The following is an 18,495-nucleotide window of genomic DNA, read 5'->3' as shown; positions in this document are numbered from 1 at the left end:
GACATCACAGGCCCCCTGCTGGACGCCCTGCAATTTGCTTACCGAGCAAACAGGTCGGCAGATGATGCTGTTAACTTAGGTATACACTTCATCCTGCAACACCTCGACCACCCAGGGAGGTACGCCAGAATCCTGTTTGTAGACTTCAGCTTGGCCTTCAACACCATCATACCAGACATCCTCCACCAGAAGCTCACCCAGCTCAATGTCCCAGCCTCCACCTGTCAGAGGATCAACAGCTTCCTGACGGACCGACAGCAGCAGGTGAGACTGGGGAGCATCTTCTCCCGATCCAGATCAATAAGTACTGGTGCCCCCCAGGGATGTGTTCTGTCCCCACTCCTCTTCTCCCTGTACACAAATGACTGCACCTCATCGGACTCGTCCGTGAAACTCCTGAAGTTTGCTGATGACACCACTGTTATTGGACTGATCCAGGACAGTGATGAGTCTGCATACAGACAGCAGGTGGATCAGCTGATACACTGGTGTTGTCAGAACTACCTGGAAATCAACTCACTCAAGACTGTGGAAATGGTGGTGGACTTTCAGAGAACACCACCCCCATACACCCCCCTCACCATCCTCAACAACACTGTATCGGCCGTTGACCACTTCAGGTTCTTAGGAACCACCATCTCTGAGGACCTGAGATGGTCTTCACACATAGACACTGTTCGAAAGAAGGCCCAGCAGAGACTGTACTTCCTGAGGCAACTCAAGAAGTTCAACCTTCCACAGGAGCTGTTGGTCATCTTCTACACTGCCATCTTTCAGTCTGTCCTGTCTTCATCCATCTCAGTGTGGTTTGGCTCATCCACAAAACAGGACAGGTCCAGACTGCAATGAATAATCAGAGCTGACCTTCCCTCCATCCAGGACTTATACAGGTCTAGGGTCAAGAAAAGAGCTGCTAAAATCTCTGCAGACCCCACACACCCTGCACATAAACTGTTTAGAGTTTTACCTTCAGGCCGTCGCTACAGAGCACTGTTTACTAAAACCAGCCGCCACAAAGACAGTTTCTTCCACCAGGCTGTTTCTCTGATGAACATTTAATAGAGTATAAAACAACAGCATACAGATGTTGCAAATGCACCTTTGTATATATGTATATTTAAGGAGATAAAGATATATGCATAAATATATTTAAAAACCCAGAGAGCAAAGTGTACCGGAGTCAAATTCCTTGTTTGTATGTACAAACTTGGCAATAAAGCTGATTCTGAGCTGAAGGCAGTTCTTAAAGCAACCTGGGCTGCCTTAACACCTCAGCAGAGCCACAGGCTGATCGTCCCCCATGCAACACAGCATTGATGCAGTAATTTATCCAAAAGGAGCCCAACGAAGTACCAAGTGAAAATACTGTAGCGTATGCTGACATACTTTTTAGTAGGTTTACAACCCCTTCAGTTTGCTTATCGCTGTGGAGTTGGAGTTGAAGATGCCATCATACACCTGCTTCAACAAACCCACTGTCATCTGGACAAAGCCAGCAGCACTGTGAGGATCATGTTCTTTGATTTCTCCAGTGCATTTAATACAATCCAACCTGATTTGCTTTGTCAGAAACTCCAGAAGACTCAGGTGGAGGCCTCAACAATCTCCTGGATCAAAGACTACCTGACAAACAGACCACAGTTTGTGAGACTGAAGGGTTGTGAGTCTAACCAGGTAGTCAGCAGCACAGGAGCACCACAGGGGACTGTACTCTCACCATTCCTCTTCACTCTGTACACCTCAGACTTCCAGTACAAGACAGACTGCTGTCATCTGCAGAAATATTCGGATGATTCTGCAGTTGTGGGGTGGATCAGAGATGGACAAGAAGCAGAGTACAGGAAGGTGGTGGACCGCTTTGTGGCATGGTGTGGAAACAATCATCTCATTTTGAACGTGACTAAAACAAAGGAGATGATTGTAGATTTTAAGAGAAACAGGAATAAGTCAAAAACTATTTCTATCATGGGAGAAGAAGTGGAGGTGGTGGAGGAGTATAAATACCTCGGTGTTCACCTGGACAACAGACCAGAGTGGAGATGCAACTGTGAAGCCATCTACAAGAAGGGACAGAGCAGACTGTACTTCTTGAGGAAGCTTAGGTCCTTTGGTGTTTGCAGCAAGATGCTGCATATCTTCTATAAGTGTTGTGGAAAGTGTGATCTCTTCTACCATCATCTGCTGGGGAAGCAGCATCAGAGCCAGGGACTTAAAAAAGCTCAACAAGCTGATAAAGAAGGCTGGCTCTGTTCTGGGGACTCCTCTGGAACCTCTGGAGATCATTGTGGAAAGACGGATTCTTCATAAAATGAAGAACATTATGGAGAACCCTGAGCTTCCTCTTCATGAGACTGTTCTACAACAACAGTGTGTCTTCAGTCAGAGGCTTCTTCAGATCTGCTGTAAGACAGAGCGCTACAGGAGATCCTTCCTGCTCACAGCCATCAGCATCTACAACGGCTCTTTGAAGAAACCTACATAATATGAGCTACAACATTTAATTTCCCTTTGGGATTAATAAAGTATTTTTTAATTGAATTGAATTTCATGATTAAAAATCTACTCTTATTGGTCTTATTAAACTAAATTTCAGGTTTTTATTAGCTGTAAGCAACAATCATCAAAATCAATAGATATCACTCCGTCTGTCATGAATCAAATTATTCTAATTTCTTCTTTTAATTTTCTTTATTTTGCCATTGTCAACAAAATCTCCCCAATAGTCTATGCTGTTCAATTGAGGTGATTTTAAAAGACAAATAAAACCATTTGCATATCTCAGTTTGTGCCCACCATGCAGCACTCTGGCATTTTTATTAACAAGTACACCTCCCAGTAAATGTCCTGCATATAGACGCTATTGTAGCTGCCATGGATGAGGAAAACTAAGCAGCTTTTAATAGACCACAGCCTGATTTAATTAGAGGAAGTCACAGTTGGCCGCTCCAGGTCTTTAGCATGTGCTGCTGTGCTCAAGTTAAAGTTTCTTTGAGATCACAGTGGTGCTTTGGAACTGCTGAAAATAAAGCGTTTATAAATCCGTTTTCTCTCATATGCTAAATCACGGCTACTCACTTATTGTCGTTGTTTAATACGTCAATTGACTGTTGATACTGCCCATTCATTCTGCTCTCTTTACTGTGGATGATAGAAGGAAAACAATGTTACATTTACAAGTAAACATTTACTTTCCCACTAGGTGGTGCAACAGTGAAATTTATGATAGCAAGAATAAGCTCAACACACTTTCAAGTTCAAACTTCCAGACTCAATTTTTAAATAACTCAATTTTTTAAGCATTACAGGTACAAATACTTAAAAGTGATTTAGCGTGTTTTAGTTATTTGTATTTTTCCAGTGTAAGGCTCCAGTATGATTAATGATATATTTATTTCCATCAGTATTACCAAATGTAAGCAAGCAGAAATTATAGACTGAAATGTTATTCTCTCTAACACATGTACACATTTCATATAGCTTTGACGTTTAGTTGTTTTACAACCATGTGTCCCTCCAAGAACACCCTGTTATTTATGTCAAACTTCAAATCTAAAGGTTGTTTTGTTGTGTTAACTATTTATCCAATTGGCTGGAGATATCTCTTTTCTGAAAATACAGAAATAGTCAGCTTATATATAAGAAATATTAACATCAAAACTGCTTCACAATAAGTACATCTTTTATGTATATTTAGCATTGAATTATATTGATTCTTTAAGCTACTTATGTCAATTGATATTAGATTTTTACTTAGTTATGTTTTTTTCAATACATATCCAGACTTAAATAAGTATAGACTTTCTGCAAAAATAGCGGGAGTTGGTTTTAATGCATAAAAAGAAAAGTAAATAAAAACAAAACATCAGATCCTTCATTAGTCAAAGCAGTTCACTGGTACAGCTCTAGTAAAAACAAAGCAGTTCAGGTTTCCACTGGAGCCTCACCTGGATGCCATAAAGGGCGTCATGTCCAACTCTAAAGGGAAGGAAACATATGTAGTAATCTTCCTCCGCAATTTAGCAGAGTGCTCAAACCGCTGGAGAAGGCCAGACAGAAATGATGAGAGAGAAAAGGGGAAAGAAAGCAAGATTAAAATTAAAGTAATAATTTACAATACAGCCTATAAGAGGACTTGTATGTTTTCAACCCTGACGTTACACAGTAAGGGCAAGCTAATAACAGCCTTGGACTTATTTAAAGGCAATCCATTAACAGCATGTTCCAGTGATTATCATAAATATATTATATGTCTCCTGTGCCATATAATAAATAAAACATGGGCAGTGGAAGAGGAGTCATTAGATTCATGGGTGTCCTGGGACAGAACATGAAAGCACTAAAACAGTAGGAGGTAAAGCAACAACAGCTACATGGAATGATGAACAGATCCACACAAAGACTGAACTACATGTATAAATGAAAGAATAAAACCTTAAAATGCACAGTCCATAATAAGGCCTCTGTTTTGGAGTAAAGACCAATTGCATTACAATAATAACCTGGCAGCACATCCTTACTGACTCACTTTGAGATGAAAACACGCTACAATAGGGAGCTTTTTCATTGTCAGCTGTTTGGTGGACTCCTGGTAACTATGGCAACCACCACACTTGATTTTGGCACTACTTCCAAGATGCTCAGGCCGCGTGAACCTGCAGACCAGAGGAAAGAACATGCAACAAACTGTAAATCTGCGTAGTTACAGATCTCACAAAAAGAATCTGTGGCTTTAATCATTAATCAGCCCGTAGGTTTGGTTGCATTTCAGTTTAATAAGCTCAACAGCTTCAGCCTGCTCTGTACCTTTAAGAGACTTGCTGCAGCAAGTAGGGGTGTGTGAGGTGCTGCAGTGAGAAAAAAAACTGAAGGAGAGAGAAAAAAAAAAGAATTGGGGGTGAGGCAAATGGAGAGGTAGAGATTGAGGGCACAGGGGAAAAGGAATGAGGTAGGGAAGCAGGGAAATGAAACAAGATGAGGAAAAGTGAAAAAGAAATTGCAAGAACGAAGCAGCTGCGGAGGAGATTTGACAGGTCACACCTGCTCTGTCAACCTGGTGATGGGAGAAGGTGAGATCCAAGCATAACAGGGTTGTTGTGACTGAGCAGACACCATATGTGACCTTTTGTGCAAGCGTGGGCCAAATGAAATTTGCTTGGCTACTACTTAAAAAGGCAATAAAATAGGGTAACAAACATGTTGTTTTTCTCTACCCAACAGTGCCTAAACAGGATTAGTGTTCCAGTTCAACAGAATAGAGAAAAAACCAATAGCAGCACTATAAATCGGTGGTATAGATACACTAATCTGGCCTTTCAGGGTTTTTAACAATTTCCGGTTTGACAAATAAGAAAAATATGCTGCACAGTTTTGGACAGGGTTAGTAGTTCTGAATCCTTGCTCTTAAAGGATGTTCTCCCTTTCACCACAAATAAAAACAGGAGAATTAGAATTGCGTGGTGAAGAGGAGGTTGTACCTGCGTAGGCAGTCTGTGAGTGTGGTGGATCCTGACAGGTGGCTCTCGCCGTTGACTGTGCTGCCGTCCCCTCCGGGGCTAAGAGCCCAGAAAGGCGTGGATGAGCCTGGCAAATCCAGACTGATGTCCCAAAATGGATCTATCGTTGTTGAAACTCCACTATGAAGAAAAGAAAAAAAAGAAAAAAATAACAGAAAGAGAGGTTAGTCCAAGACAATGTATAACAAATGGAGCGTGGTTTTCAGTTTGTCACTTATTGCAGGTGATGAAAGGATGATGACATACGCTACAACTTACAAATTTAAACTCAGCCATCTTCTCTAGATTTGGATCATGCTTTTGTTTTATTCTGCTGGGGGATGGAAACCATGCATGTGCATAATATCCATGCTGATCTCACAAGGTAGGGTTACAAAGAAAGCTGTCCTTTTAAAGTTTTTAGTCTTTCAACCCAATGACAGTGATGGACTGTAGCCCACAATGGATGATTCCAATGTGAGTATGCATATATATATAGTGTGAGAGAAGAGAAGAGCTAATTAGATTAACCAAAAAGGTACCAGTGGGAGGCCAATATATCAAATGGGAAAGCATTTATGGTGATGGGAATCCCACCCTGCAGTAACCTGGCACCATTAGGCTCCCTCCTTTGTTCAAAGGACAGATGCATTCTTTTCCTTAATCGTTCACCGCTTGTAGTCTTTAAGCAGCAACCCTCCTTAGAAACGGTTCAAACAGACAATGCAGAAAACATCACAATGGGCACGGTTTGCCCGCTAGTTTGGGCAAGGTGCTTTGCAGTTCAGTGCAGCGTGTATGCATTAATGCGACAGGACAGCTCTAGGGGGCAGGCGGGCAGTGCTTCAGTCGTGCTGCTGTCTAGACAACCCCCATTAAAGTAGCTCTGCAGGGACCGGGCTCTTTGAATAGGAAAAGGAGAGATACATGGTTAAACACCATGTGAAAACGGGCTGCCTCCATTTTGACCAACCCGTGGGTGAAAGCTAGGTAAAGGTGGATGGATGAGATAATACAAGGGAATGACAAGCCTTTGTTACAAGCCACAAAGAAACTTACTGGCAAACCTGACAGGTAACATCAGATTGCAGGCCCCCCGTGAAGATTTGGTCAATGATACAGTTACAGTGATTTGGATTGTTGGCCTTCTTTCCGTTGTCATCTCCTGCAGAAAACAGACAAATGATGTAAACACACTCACAGGGCAAATCTGAAAAACCAGGTGGTTTTCTTTCTCACTTTACCATTCACCTGTAGTAGTATCGCTTTGCTAAGGTTCTCTCTAGCCAACCTGGAAAAGCCTTACTGCTGGGTCTGTAGGTGCGTGAGACCGTCACCACACTGCAGCAGGGAGTATTTACATTCCTCATACTGCTTACTACCCGTTTCCCTTGGGATTTACCATAGTTAGTCTCCTTATGTATGTTTCCAACAGTATCAGGTACAACCTCTCTTACACTTAAAGAGGAACTAAACCCCAAATCAACTTTTTTTGCAGATAAACTGTATAAATTGGACCTTAATGGTGCTATCTTTATGTTACTGTACAATCTTTTACATTATAGATTAATTTGTTTAATTCTGCAATATTTGTCCTGAAACTGTCTCAGTGCTGCCCTCTTTGGGTTGAACGGTGGCAACTGCTGTTGAATTTTTCTATTGGTTGAAACAGTAAAGCTTGGTACATGTCTACCCTCAGTTTGGGTATAAAACCCATCACACTCAGACATGCCCCCATAGTGAGTCAGGAATTGGAACTGTGAGCACTGATCATAGCGTTTTATGCTTTATACCGCTGATCATATCCTTTACTTGAGAAAATATAAATATGTAATATACATTTACATGTGAATTTACATCTACAAGTAAACTTTCTGAAAGTTTGTTACTGCTATGAATATTAGCAATAATGCTGCTAAAATTACTTTTCCACTCAGAAACTGGACCCACTCTGTCCTCCACTGTCTTGGCAGCGCAAGCTTGGGCATCACTGAGTCAGCGCCTTCAGCCAGCGGCTCGAACTGATAAGGTTCAGGACCTCAGGGCTCCACAAAGCCTCCCTTAACCTCTGGTTATGAAGGAGTGAAAAATCATCCACCTCAAAATACGTATCGGTGGCAAAACTACCAGTGTCGCTCTACTCACTCTCCATATTTCAATATGAAAGCTGCCACTTTCCCTCATCCTCCTGACCACACCCTTGCTAAACCCTCCTACACTTGGCCGTGCCCCTCAGTGTCTCTTGGCGCTGCCCACTTGGGTGGCATTTTTCAAAATCTGTCTAGGGGACCGGGGTTATGCTTTTACATGGGGTTTATTTTCACTTTAAGACCGCTTCTATACAATTTTCTATGCAAACCGTTCTCTGAAAGAAGTGTTTCAGGATGTTCACCTAACAACTGAGAATAATATTCTATTGTAAGAAGGATCCCAGGGATTCGGACAAAGCTTACTTATCATGTCTCCTTTGCAGTGCCGATGTAAAACATCCAATGCTGCAATAAGGAACTCGTGGGCATCCTGCTGCTCGTATCCCGCGAGGTGACGTGCATGAGTCCACACCAGGTGCAGCAGCCGGAAGGGAATGTGGGGCGAACGGTGGCCCGAGTAGAACTGAGGACATGAAGAAAAGATGTACAGTGCTTTGCAAAAGTACCTCTTGAGCTTTATCACATGTTGTCATGTTACAACTTCAAACTTCTGTGTACGTTAATGGATTTTAATGCAGTAGAGCTACATCAACTAGCATACAACTGAAGTGTAAGGAGAAGGAGGCATGGTTTTAAAACGTGTGGCAGGCATTAGTCACCTCCTTTACTTAGATAACGCAAAATAAAATCCGGTTCGACCAATTGCCTTGAGAAGTCGCTTGTAAAAACATGTTTTAGGGTAGAGGTCCCTAACCAGGCCCCGTATCATTGAACCGTCAATAACAAAATGAAGTAATTCCAGCGGTATTGATGTCCGGAGCGTGTGAGCGCCTTAATTGTTAAAACCATAACATGGAGGCATGGAGGAGGGAGCGCCTGGTCCTGTCCAGCTGCAAGTTGCTGCTATTTGGTACTATGAGTAAATGAATTCCCTCTGGTCTATTATTATACATGAATATGCTTTGATTTAAAGCGATCAGTTTTAGCTCCAGCTGTGTATCTAGTGTTGGTTGATGCTGGAAGGGGAAACTCTGGCCCAGTATCAGGTCTTTTGCATCCTCTTCCCATCAACTCTGACCAGTTTGCCCATACCTGGTGAAGAAAAACATCTCCACATCATGATGGTGCCATCACCATGTTTCACACTGAGGATGTTGTTTATTGGGCACTGTATATTAAAAAAAAAAAAAATCAGGGAGATGGTACTATCTGCTTTATCTAACCATCGGTATCATTGCTTGATTTGTTATTGTAATTAATAATTTATTAATGGACACAATAAATAACACAAATATCATGCTCCTGCGCTATTAGATGTAAGTTATTTGCACAGAAGATTTCATTTCACTTATGCAAATGCAAAGTAAGGGCACCCTCTGTTAGGGCCACATATCCACCATGATCAGACAGGAGAAAGAATCATTAAATATTATCTAAACGGCATAAGGGTTTTGGAAGTGGAGTGACTGGTGAGCCACATTAGGATGATATGTGGGAAAGAAGGATACAGAACTAATAAGAAAAACGCTAGGAGTAATCCCAGGAAAGATTTTCATTTTTAGATGTTGTGATGCAGCTACGTTCTCTGTAATCTTTGAATTAGGACTGAGTTATAAAGAGGAAAATATGACAACTTTATGGATCTTTCAGAGTCTTCTCCTTTGTCTGCAGTTTGACAGTAGTAAATGACAGCAAAGACGTTTAAAAACCTAAAAGAGTTAAAGCAAGCAAAATCTCAATGTGTCCAATCGGTTTACATTTATGACTACCTAGTCACACAACAACATTTAGCTTTGATTTGTGATATAAACAATACAATTTGAACTTAAGACTGCTTTCCATCCCCACCTTTCTCATATGTATCCTAACAGATCAGCCAACTGAGACACGACAGAGATCGGCTAGTCTGTGTTGCTAAAGGTGTTGGGTTGGGGGTGGTAAATAGACTCATAATACTTTAGAGCGCCATTGCCATCTGTGGGCCTCTATGTCAGATGCAAAGAGAGAGGATGTAGGAAGGCAGTGAGGCCGTGTGGGAGCAGTCCAGCAACCCGTTCTGTAACGCTTTTAGATTATAACATCAAAAGGTAGATATCAAATAGAAAATGTTTGGTAAAATTACTGGAAAAAATTACTTGACATTTAATTACAAATCTGTTATTAACAGAGGTTAATTTCCATTCATTTCAGTGACTGTGTGCATTCCTTTCTCCTCTTCCCCCTCTCTGGGTTTTGTGACTCAGTCTTTTGCAGTGGATTATATTTAAAGGGAAAAAAAATCTGCACTGCAGTTATTAAAAGTCCCAGATTATGGCTGCTTGTCAATAAAAAAACATGTTCTTTACTTACTGAAATTCAAGTAAAAAAAAAAAAATAATAATAAAACATCCTAAAAACAAGCTGTGCATCATACCTCCTGAAAAAGCTGCGACATTTCACACACCAGGCAAGAGTTTGATTGCATCTCGCACTTGTGTCTGTCGGAGAGAAAAAAGTCTCGCAGCAGCGGTGTGTGTGTCAGAGCCTGGACGATACAGTTCATGAAACATGTGTTGCCCAGGTTTATTAGCCCTCGTAAACCTGCAGGACAAGAAGACAGTGAGAGAAGAGTGAGAACAACATGGTGGGGAAGTTGCACACATTCTATTTCATACTGCTGGCGAAGAAGAGATTTTAATCTAAGATTTTTTTTTTTTTTTTTAATTGGGCAGTATTAGGAAAAACATGATGGGGAGGCTGGCGATCAAGTTGACGGTGTGGTAAGCGACCATTTCACAGCTATTTTGGCATCTGGGTCCATGGAGATCAGCTCTATGACAAATCTACAACTATTAGATTTATTAAATGTCAACTGGATTAGTTTTACTGAATACATAATCTATAAAGCAATTTGTGATCTGTGACCCCTTATTTGTAAAAACTCTCAATATTAGAAGATGATATGGCATTTAAAACTGAAAAGCCAGTTTAAAACCCTGACATATGAAGGTCTAGAGGCCAAAAATGTGGTGAAATAATGCTTTTGAAAACATTTTGTACAAGCTTCTTGATATTAAAAGAAGGAACACAGGAATTCCAAACTTTTTCTATACTTATCCAGACTTGGAAAAATAAAAATGGATACTTTTCTAGACCTTTCAAGTATGCGTAGGAACCCACATTTGCCGTTCATTAGGACCCCTGATGGGCAACTTGAGTAACACTGCTCCAGGTTTAGATTTAAATAGATTTTAATTTATCACCAACATATACATGTTTGAGGTCCCACTTATAAACCCACAGTGGAATAGAAGTCCCCAACAGCTTTAGAACTCATCTGAGCAGAGCAGTGGTGAGCTGTGGTTACTAAAGTCTCAAAGATCAATCTCAGGAGTCTAAAAAGTGCAGAGAGCCTCCAAACTCCAAAAATACCAATTTAATGCCACCTACAAGCTTTTGTTAGAAGCTGGTTTAATATGCAGAAATGCCAACTCATAGGACGAGGAGATTATAGTTAGGATTTTGCTGGAAGACAATAGAGGACAAGCCCAGATGTTCTGGTCAGATCTCATCTGATTACAAAAGATTGACTCAATATTAGGAATTTAGTTTAATATAATGGCTGCACGGTGGCGCAGTTGGTAGCACTGTTGCCTTGCAGCAAGAAGGTCCTGGGTTCGATTCCCGACCGGGGGTCTTTCTGCATGGAGTTTGCATGTTCTCCCCGTGCATGTGTGGGTTCTCACCGGGTACTCCGGCTTCCTCCCACAGTCCAAAGACATGCCTGTTAGGTTAATTGGTAGCTCTAAATTGCCCTTAGGTGTATGAATGAGTGTGTGCATGGTTGTTTGTGTGTTGCCCTGCGATGGACTGGCGACCTGTCCAGGGTGTACCCTGCCTCTCGCCCATAGACTGCTGGAGATAGGCACCAGCTACCCCGTGACCCACTATGGAATAAGCGGTAGAAAATGACTGACTGAGTTTAATATAATGCCTCTTTGGTGTAAAGGCCTTACTTACGGCATTGCTGTAGAGATGTTCATCTCTGTAAAAGATCACTCAAGCAGCCAATTTAGTACGGTACTATATAGTTTGTAACTAATCATACTGTGTCTTGCACAAAAATATTCACACAGCTTTTTTTTTTATTTTATTTTAATTCTTTTTTTTAAAAATTCAATGTATATAAATAGGATTTTATTAGAACCAACTTTAGTTCCCATGTAGAGCATACTTGTGGGGTAGAGGGAAAGAGATTATCAGTTTTCATATTTTCCTACAAACAAAACTGTTTATATCACTATAAGCAAAAAACTGCTTGGATTGCACTAAAAATAGCTAGTTATATAAGTAATCTATGCTAGTCCTTGATTTTTTTTTTTATTGCAGCAGAAACATGTTTTAAGAGGGCCTTTAGATGTTCTGTTAAAGTTATTAAGAAACTACAAGTCGTTTCATTACCAAAACAGCAGATCTTGTCACAGAGATGCAAACAATGAACTTCCTTTTTTCCAGGAGCTGGAGAAACACCTCACTATCTGGGGGGTATGTTTGCAATGAAGCTGAATTACAAGTTTATTTATTGCAAGTCATTTCGTTTTCCTGACATTTACAAACATCGCATGTTTTCCTGATATACGGCAACTCTTATTGAGCCCTCTTTACTCTGATGGACAAAAAACTCTGGTGTGACCATCTGCCACGTATTAGTCAAGATAATCTAACGGTGGCTTTACAAAGTACCGACTCAGAGAGGCTGAAGACAAATCCACAACACTTTTTATATTTGCAAAAATATTTTTCAATTGCATATTTCTGCACAACTTTGTGTTGGTCCATCTCATGACATCCTAATAAAAACCTTTGCAGTTGTAATGTGACAAAAAGTGGAATTTGATATGAATACTTTTGCAAGGCACTGTTTTCCATTGCCAAGTCTATTATATACCAACCTTTTATCCGTTACGTGGATGTCACCTAGATGGACATTTGCATTTTAAGTGCGTTTGAATATTTCTTGAATTTATTAATAAATCACTTGAGATTTAAGGCCAATGTTTTGGTTTAGACGTGCAAGCCAGCACACTGTGTGAATCCTGGAGAAGACCACAAAGCTGTGAACAAATTCATTTAGAGTCTGATGGCCAGTTGAACAGGTGGAACACAGCCAGCTCCTGGGTACAATCCAAACTGAGGAAGGTTTGGTACTGGGAGAGGGCGCTCAGTAAGAGATTAAACACTTTACACTGGTCCTGGCAGGCAACCACACAATCTATCAGTCAGTCAGGCTGACCAGTTAATCTGTCTGAAGATCTGATGAATAACCGAGACAAAAGGTACAAACAGACAACAAAAAGAGCAGAGAGAGAGACACAACCAAGCTTATGTTGTGCATCTATCTTGCTCTGAACAGTGCGCTCTACATCTTGCTGTGCTCTGCCTGTGGGGCTGCTCTGTGCAGCTGACCTTGAGTATTGTACTTAAATGCACGACTAACCCCAAGCACGCTTGCACAAAAGTACAAACACCCACAACTGTCAGAAGATGAAAAACTGTTCTGATTAAGACATACAGGCTGAAAAGTGCACTCTATTGCCTACCTATGGTACAGTTTGTAGTGATTTTCCTTCGCTTTGGATTGTGTCTTAATAACTCTAACTCTCTCTTGGTCGGCTCCCACGTCGTGTATTTCTCCCCAATGCCTGTTGGATAAAAAATAAATGAAAATGTGACAGCGGCGAGATGTCAGACGAAGCAGCTTAAAATGCTGCCGTAATTTTTTCCTGACAGGAAGCAGAATGCTATACCTTGCAATTTCCAGGCTTTCCTCTGTTCCTCTTTGGCAATCTGTTCCATGTCTTTGTCGTATATATAGTCTTGACACACAAAACAGTATATTCCACCATATAATAAGTCTATTGCTGGAAGGAGGGAAAAAATGTAAGTTTAATTACAGAGTATTACTAATATATTTTTGCAGGAGAAACTGTCTCTCTAAAGAATACCACCGTTTTTCAAAGATCAAAGTTTCAAAACTGCTAACAATCAGTCCCAATTCAATGAAGCTTCTTTGAATGAAATACCAGTTTTTTTGTTGTTTTTTTTTTTTTAAATCAAAGAGTAGGACCCCCCTTCCCCACCCGTTTCTATTAGCAATTAGCCAATACAGAAAGTGACTCAAATTTATTGAATACAATTTTATCACACTTTTAAAGTCATAGCATATTTTATTAGCTGCACTTAGATCATGTGATCTTATTATTCATGACAATATTCTTATTTTATGTATTATTCATTTTGTCAAATCTTCTTGGAGTGGGGCGGGGGGGTTGAATATATTTTGTAATTTATTTTCAGTTCAGTAATCTGCTTCCCAGAGATAGTTGCAGCGTGCTATATTGCTGATTTTACTTGATTTCATCCTATATTTGAATGTACACTTTATCAGTTATTTTAAAAGAGAATTCAACGAAGAACGAATCAGGGAAAATCTTATGTTCAAGGCAGTTCACCACTCTTCAAATGCATTAAATACATCAACTTTTGAAACTTAATAAATTACAGTTTGAAATATTTAATAGTGACCAAAACAATTCTGAAATGTTTTACCATCAGAATCTCTATTTGTGATTATACTGTTAAATGAACTGAGTAAGTAGGAGAGATACAATCAAAGCAGTGATTGTATAGGCATACTTGTTTCACCTCACCCACCCATGTACTAACACATACACCACTATCTTCCACCCTCCAAGTCCACAGCAACAATACCGCAGCTCTGTTGCCGTGACAACCTATTTTTAGTTGAACTGGACGCGTTTCTGTGCTTGGCGCTACCCACACTAAGAAAGTAAGCTTCAGCATTATTCAGAAACCTTTCAGTAGTATAACGTTTACATTTAGGAAAGGAAAAAAATTCAACACAGTGAAGTGGCGGTGAACACCAGAACTTCACTGATATAGACAGAAATTGATCACTTTTCCTCACCTGAGTGAAGCACTAGAACAGCAAATGAAAATGACAGGGAAGGAAACGAAGATCTAGTAAGATCTAAAAGCGAGACTGTTTAGCACAAATCGGTTGAGAAAGCATAAGAGGAGCACAGAGTGAAGCTTGCCATCAGGCCGTTTAGCACACAGGGGAGTTTGGATTAATTTGATTTGAAGCAGAACTGAGCAGAGGGCCGATGTCAGAGCAGCTCCGTGTAGCTCCAAGCTAATTAACACTGTAGCCGTTCACTTGGGTATATATGCTAAACCAAACTGTTGAACTCCATTCATTCATTTCAAGCCATTAAGACAACAAAGTAAGAGTATCGCCCCTATGTGTTAATTTGTCTACATCAGGGTATCATCTAAATCTTGCACATTAGCATCTTTTTTAAGTAATTAGCATGTTCGAATGAAGCAAGGCCTTTGAAAGGATTTGTTTGGTTTCACTAATCGCCTGCTGTATTAACATGAGGTCTAGTAACTTGAGCACTTCACTGACTTTAGCAGTCGCAATAAAACTGCAATGTCATCCAGTGAGAGTTGGTTGACGCCCTAAATGTTTAGAAGCAGAAGAGTTTCCTAAAATTAAACTGGGAATTATATTTTTTAGCATCTTGTAAGGGTTATTTAAGTAAAATTCTGTTCTATTTAAATTGTCATTAAATCTAATTTTGAAAACAAATGAGGGTTAAGACAATAAGATTTTATGATTACACCATATAATATGGTAACAAGACATGATAAAAGCAATATCTCAAAAACCAACCAAAAAAACAAAGGATTACAACACAAAGGTTTACATATACCAAACATATACCAAAGTAAATACATAGTAAGACCTCAGTTTTGACTGTGTTTAATTCAAGAAACCATAACTGGAATAATTACACACTGAAGATATGTCAATTAATTTGAGTGTTTTGTATTCCAAATAAGGAAAAAAATACCTACTTTAAACTAACATGCAAGCAAAGTGAGTAAAGGTCAGCACAACTTTGCAATATCAAATGTGCATTAAGTCCTTCTCAAAAGACGCTACAACAAATCTAAAGTGGGAATAAAAATATTTTTAACTTGTGGTGCTAATGCAGTTTTAATATGTTTCCAAATTAAACACATTAGATTAATAGATGCAAATCAGGACTTTTGTACTGGCCACCTCTTCGTGAGTACCACTTAACTTTAACCACGAGTGTCTAAGGCATTCATTCTCAAACTGTGGGGTGCGGCGTCGCGGCATTATGGGGTGGGGGGATGCGAGAAGAGAACTTTACGCAGGTTGCACCTTATTGTTTTTGTCTTGAAAAGGTGTGCAGTGGAAAAAAGGCTCACTGTAGTGAATATCACAGTGATACTATTAAATTAGTTAGCACAGATTTGCACAAAAACTATTATTACTGTTGTAAAATATATGATTGCCCATTTCTGTTATTTTTTTATCAGTTTTGAAACAGAATAGTTATCATTTTATCTTCTTCATTAAAAGTGACATTTCTGACCCATTTTGTTGAAGTTTTGTTTTTCTCATAAAATCAGAATACTAACTTAGGACCATGAAAAGGAAGTTTAATAAAGTAGTCACTTTACAAAAAGGTATGTCCGTGTACTACACTAGCAATCAGCCTGCGGCTCTGCTGAGGTGCCCGGGTGCCATTAATAGCAGCCTTCAGTTTGTACGCATTGGTGGATCTGGTGTCTCTCATCTTCCTCTTGACAATACCCCTTAGATTCTTTATCGGGTTTAACGTCAGGCAAGGCTCCTGCCAAAACAAGCACAGACTTTGGACTTAACAAAACTTGATGGACCAACACCAGCACATGACATGGCTCCCTAAATTATCACTGACTATGAAAACTTAACTCTCGACCTCAAGCAACTTGGATTCTGTCCTCTTGAGGACCTTGATTTCCAAACAAAACGCAAGAGTTACTTTGGTCAGAAGAGAGGACTTGGTGAGCAAAAGTTCAGTCCTTTTTCTCTTAAAACTAAGCCAAAGATATATGCTTCCTATGTTTTTGGTTCATAAGTGGGACAACACAAGGAGTTCAACAGTTATAGTCTACGTACTGGATACGTCTGTGAGGTGACTACAGCCAAAGTTGATGTCTTGGAAATTTTCCACAAACTCTCAAAAGGCCTTTGCTTCACAATTCTCTCAAGGTTATGGTTACCCTTGCTGCTCGTAATCCTTTTTAATACAAACTTTTTTCCCTTCCTCCCGCCTTTTCATTAACACGCTTGGATACAGCACTCATCTACAACATCCAACTTCTTTAAGAGTAGCTATGTTTACATTCACAAAGTTTCATGATCAGATTCAAATAATTAAATCAGATTATGCTATTTATATGGGCACAAAATTAAAAAATCCGATCATGATGTGTGTTTACAAGCATCACTCTTTACTCTGAATAGAAGCACTTTGGCATGCGCAGAGTTGTCGGATTTCCCTAAACCAACTGCAGGACAATAAGTTATACTTCCGCCTGTGCTGTAAAAAAAAACACACAAAAAAACGCGATAGTGTGTTAGTTTTGAGTGTTCTGAGCATCCAGAATGGAGTCAGACCAGGTTCTGAGAGCAGTTGATGCTTTATTGTTTTCCATAATTAAGCTATGGGCTTAATGTGGCAACAGACCAGTTGCTTCCATGTGATTATTCGTCCTGCTACTAAGGGCAGAAATGTGTTGCGTTGACATAGGGCACATGCTCAGTCAGGTCAGTGTGCCATAATCAGAAGGACATAATCCAAACAAGTGTTTACGTGCCCGCTGTTCGAATTGATAATTGGCATAAACCACCCCTCTAATTCGGAATACAATTATATTTCAATCGAGGCGAATCCAATCAGAATATTCCAACTGGCACATTTACATTACGCTTTTTTTTTTATTCCTTTTCGGCCTTTTATACCCCAAATACTTAGGTCCATGTAAACATGGCTAATGAACTGTCGTATCTTACCATCATTGTGGAAGGTGGTATTCACAGCCTACCGGAAATATGTCAAGTTAGCATTCTTACCCATGGCCATAACATAACATTTCTGTATTAAAAAATAAATAAAAATCTACTGGTCACGTGATGTTCTGATTTTCTGAGAAACTGAATTTGGGCTGGTAAACATCAAAATTAATAGGAACTGAAGCCATGAAATATATCAATGCATCTCGATAAAACATTTCACTTTTTGAATCGAATTACTGAAATACACTTTTGCACCTGTACGTCTATATGCAGACCACCTGGAGACATTATAAGGTTGCTAAGGAACAAACACAGCTTCACTCAGAGTTTAGTGGAACCAACTAAATTATTAAGCATTCATAACATTGAACTGGATCAATTAAATCTCTATTTAGCAGATGGACTAGATCAGGACAAATGCTTCAAAAATATGTGTTGCAATACTATGTCTGAAACAATGGGCTACTTACCTAGATTGTGTCTTTTGTTTTTTGCGTGTTCGTGAATGTGTTTCTTTGTAAAACAGCCGAAAAAGACGCAGTAGAGACAAGAGTGGAGTCGGTTCAAGTGGGCGCCACACATGTGACAGATGCACGACTTGGCCTGTAATAGAAAATAAAATAAAAAAAACAGGGAGGATGGGGGTTTTGGTGAGGACAAGGGAGAAAAGCTAGTGAGACAGAGCGAAGGAGATAACAGAACACTCGTGGTGAGTGGGAAGTATACAGAGAGGAACTCTTTGCCAGCTGAAACAGATTTCTATCTTCCAGTTGCTCCCGTAAACACTTCAGAGAACACATTGCTTGAATAAACCTGACATGAAAGCAGACTGATGACTGCTCTGCCTGTCGACAAATCAAATACAGTCGAAAAACAACATATTTCCACAAAGAATCTTTCACTCCCTAACACA

The 18,495-nt window shown here is 39.9% G+C and overlaps 1 protein-coding gene across 2 annotated transcripts in view; it reads right to left on the bottom strand.

Moving 5' to 3' along the window:
* Positions 1-18,495, bottom strand: part of LOC124863754 (ubiquitin carboxyl-terminal hydrolase 22) — a 42,820-nt gene that overhangs the window by 7,094 nt on the left and 17,231 nt on the right. For both annotated transcript variants that reach the window (XM_047358221.1, XM_047358222.1), the window contains 10 exons: positions 18,053-18,185; positions 13,429-13,542; positions 13,222-13,323; positions 10,056-10,222; positions 7,946-8,105; positions 6,552-6,657; positions 5,475-5,633; positions 4,526-4,652; positions 3,945-4,036; positions 3,076-3,138 (listed from right to left, as the gene is read on the bottom strand). In XM_047358221.1, the coding sequence (XP_047214177.1) occupies positions 3,076-3,138; positions 3,945-4,036; positions 4,526-4,652; positions 5,475-5,633; positions 6,552-6,657; positions 7,946-8,105; positions 10,056-10,222; positions 13,222-13,323; positions 13,429-13,542; positions 18,053-18,185 (1,223 nt within the window). The remainder of the gene's footprint in view (positions 1-3,075; positions 3,139-3,944; positions 4,037-4,525; positions 4,653-5,474; positions 5,634-6,551; positions 6,658-7,945; positions 8,106-10,055; positions 10,223-13,221; positions 13,324-13,428; positions 13,543-18,052; positions 18,186-18,495) is intronic.

The sequence above is a fragment of the Girardinichthys multiradiatus genome, chromosome Y (assembly GCF_021462225.1).
Source record: "Girardinichthys multiradiatus isolate DD_20200921_A chromosome Y, DD_fGirMul_XY1, whole genome shotgun sequence".
Taxonomy (NCBI): Eukaryota; Metazoa; Chordata; class Actinopteri; order Cyprinodontiformes; family Goodeidae; genus Girardinichthys; species Girardinichthys multiradiatus.
This window is presented reverse-complemented; position numbering and strand designations above follow the sequence as displayed.